We start from the raw sequence: 2,210 nt of genomic DNA, 5'->3' as shown, positions 1-2,210 counted from the left end.
GGGGGAGCTCCAGAGGGCCCTTCCAGCCCTCACCAGTCTGTGAAAAGAGTGGCCTGGAGCTGGCTACCGTGTTCCCTCTAAGCCTGCGAAGCCACTGGCCGCCTCCGTAAGGGAGGACCGATGTCCCTGCAGCTACGGCAAGCCACAAGCACTGAGGTGCCACAGCAGCAGCAGAATGGTTTCAACCCTTGTGGCCTGATTAAAAAGGAGACTGAAATGAGGCAGTCCCATCAAAACAGCAGCTCTCTCCCTCCCAGCCTGGACGCCGAGAGGATTGATGGCGTAAATGGGTTCAAAAGCCATTCACGGTCTGTGCAGAGAATGAGCCACACAGCGCTGCCCGTAGAGCGCAAGCTGGGGGGTGACTCTGAGGAACCCGCACGTCCCACGCTTCCAGCTGCACGAGGAACACGGGCAACGCCACCACACACGGACTCCCCAGGGAGGCAGGACTCTTCCCAGTCAGCTTTTGAGACCCCCGATTTGCTCACCCGTTCACGGAGGAGGGAGATGCAGAAATCCACCTCCTTTTGACGAAGCACCTGGAGCTGAGGCGTGCTGTGATGGTCCACGATGAGCCGTAGGTACGTGTACACCGCCATGGCTATCAAGAGGCTGCTTTTCAGTACCCACTCTCTGGAAAGGGAGAAATAAAAAGAAAAACACCTTCAGTCACCTGTGTGAGGGAAACCACAGCCAGAAATGATGGAGTGGAGACTCCAGGGGAGACTCAGGACAGGGGAAACTGAGGCACCAAGGAAACAGCAAGGGCAGGGAGTCCAGCCTGTTGTGCCAGCCTGGACAGTGTTATCCACGGACCATTCCCTGCTCCGTACTGGATGCCTCCTACGCTTGGTCCACCTCTTTCTCCCCCAAGACAGTCCCATCACAGTCTACCGTCGGGGTGCTCGCACCCCGAGCTCTCCGGCAGGGTGGCAGACGAGCTCAGGCGAAGCGCCGGGTGGATTTCCAGGGCCACGGAGACGTTCGCTGCCACAATAATCTGAGATATTCACAACTGCAAGCAACAAAGTGCTCGGCAGCGAGCAGAGGGAGCAGCTTGACCTAACACTGACCGCCACAGGACCCTCTTAATTGGTCTCCATAGCCAGAACGGCACCGAGCAAGAGACAACGCACCAGGACATGCCACCAAGGACCTTCCCGTGTGATCAGACCCCAAACGCTCTCATGCATACCCGTGCAGAGCTGGTTTTGTGCTCCCCTGCCACCAGCCTGCCAGCGCCAAGTGGATTAATCCAGCAAAACTAGCGGCATCCTGAGCAGCAGGTCGCGCCAGGCAGCTGTTAACGAGATATGGCAGCTGTTAACGAGATAGGGAGGCTCTCGGGCCCCGCGCTGGGCCGGGAAGCAGCTCCCGCAGCGCTGGGGGCGGAAGAGCTGCCTCTACCTCCAGCTTGACCAGGCAACGGAGCGTGGGGCAGAAGGAAAAGAGCAGTCACAACTCCTGGGGAGCTAGAAGCACCCAATGGCAAGAACTGGGAAAAAACAGATGCGCTCAAGATCAAATTATTAGGGAGATTTGCGAGAGCTGCGTAGAGGGTCTGCGGTGGGAGAGACATCGCAGCGCCGTCGTGGACACGGCAGGAATCCGTCCTTCCTCGGGGAAGGACAGGGGGAAGCGGTGCTCTGGTCTGCACAGGGCTCTGTACCCAGGCCTGGCTTTCTAGAAGCAGATTTATTTCTCAGCCAACCGGCTTCGCATCCCCAGCGTGCTTCAGCTCTGCTCCCTGCGAGCGGCAGAGCCCAGCGGCAAAGCCTTTCCACGGGCTGCTCCGCCGCCGTCTCCTGCCCGCGCTGCCCTGCCTGCTCCGTGCGGCAGCGCCCCGTCTGCTGGGCGCGCCGCGTTCTCAACCTCCCTTATCTAAGCGCAACAAGAAATAGTCTCGGTTCATAAAAAGGACCTCGTCGGCTCGGTTATTTGCGCCGGATGCCAAGAACGGGCGACTCGGTGCCTCCAGCGTGATTGATCACCCACAGCATCCCCTGGCTGTAAATCAGAAGTCCCGTGGAAGCACCACCGCTGCGTGCAGCAGCTGTAAACGCCGCGGCCACCTGAAGGGACACCAGCCCAGCTGGCAAATGACTCAGTTGCCCTAAATCATCTCGGGGAGGAGATGAGGGGGAGCCTGGGAAGATGTGACAAGTGGTGGCTTTCCCAGGCTCTCCTCCCTGCATCCAGTTGGATGG

The 2,210-nt window shown here is 59.2% G+C and overlaps 1 protein-coding gene across 1 annotated transcript in view; it reads right to left on the bottom strand.

Moving 5' to 3' along the window:
• The window catches only part of INTS3 (integrator complex subunit 3), a 49,406-nt gene that overhangs the window by 26,663 nt on the left and 20,533 nt on the right, over positions 1 to 2,210 (bottom strand). Inside the window, exon 8 of the mRNA XM_009890464.1 lies at positions 492 to 636. Coding sequence (XP_009888766.1) covers positions 492 to 636 — 145 coding nt within the window. The remainder of the gene's footprint in view (positions 1 to 491; positions 637 to 2,210) is intronic.

The sequence above is a fragment of the Charadrius vociferus genome, unplaced genomic scaffold, assembly GCF_000708025.1.
Source record: "Charadrius vociferus isolate BGI_N301 unplaced genomic scaffold, ASM70802v2 scaffold698, whole genome shotgun sequence".
NCBI lineage: Eukaryota > Metazoa > Chordata > Aves > Charadriiformes > Charadriidae > Charadrius > Charadrius vociferus.
Note: the sequence above shows the minus strand (reverse complement) of the source record. Positions and strands in the feature narration are given on the sequence as shown.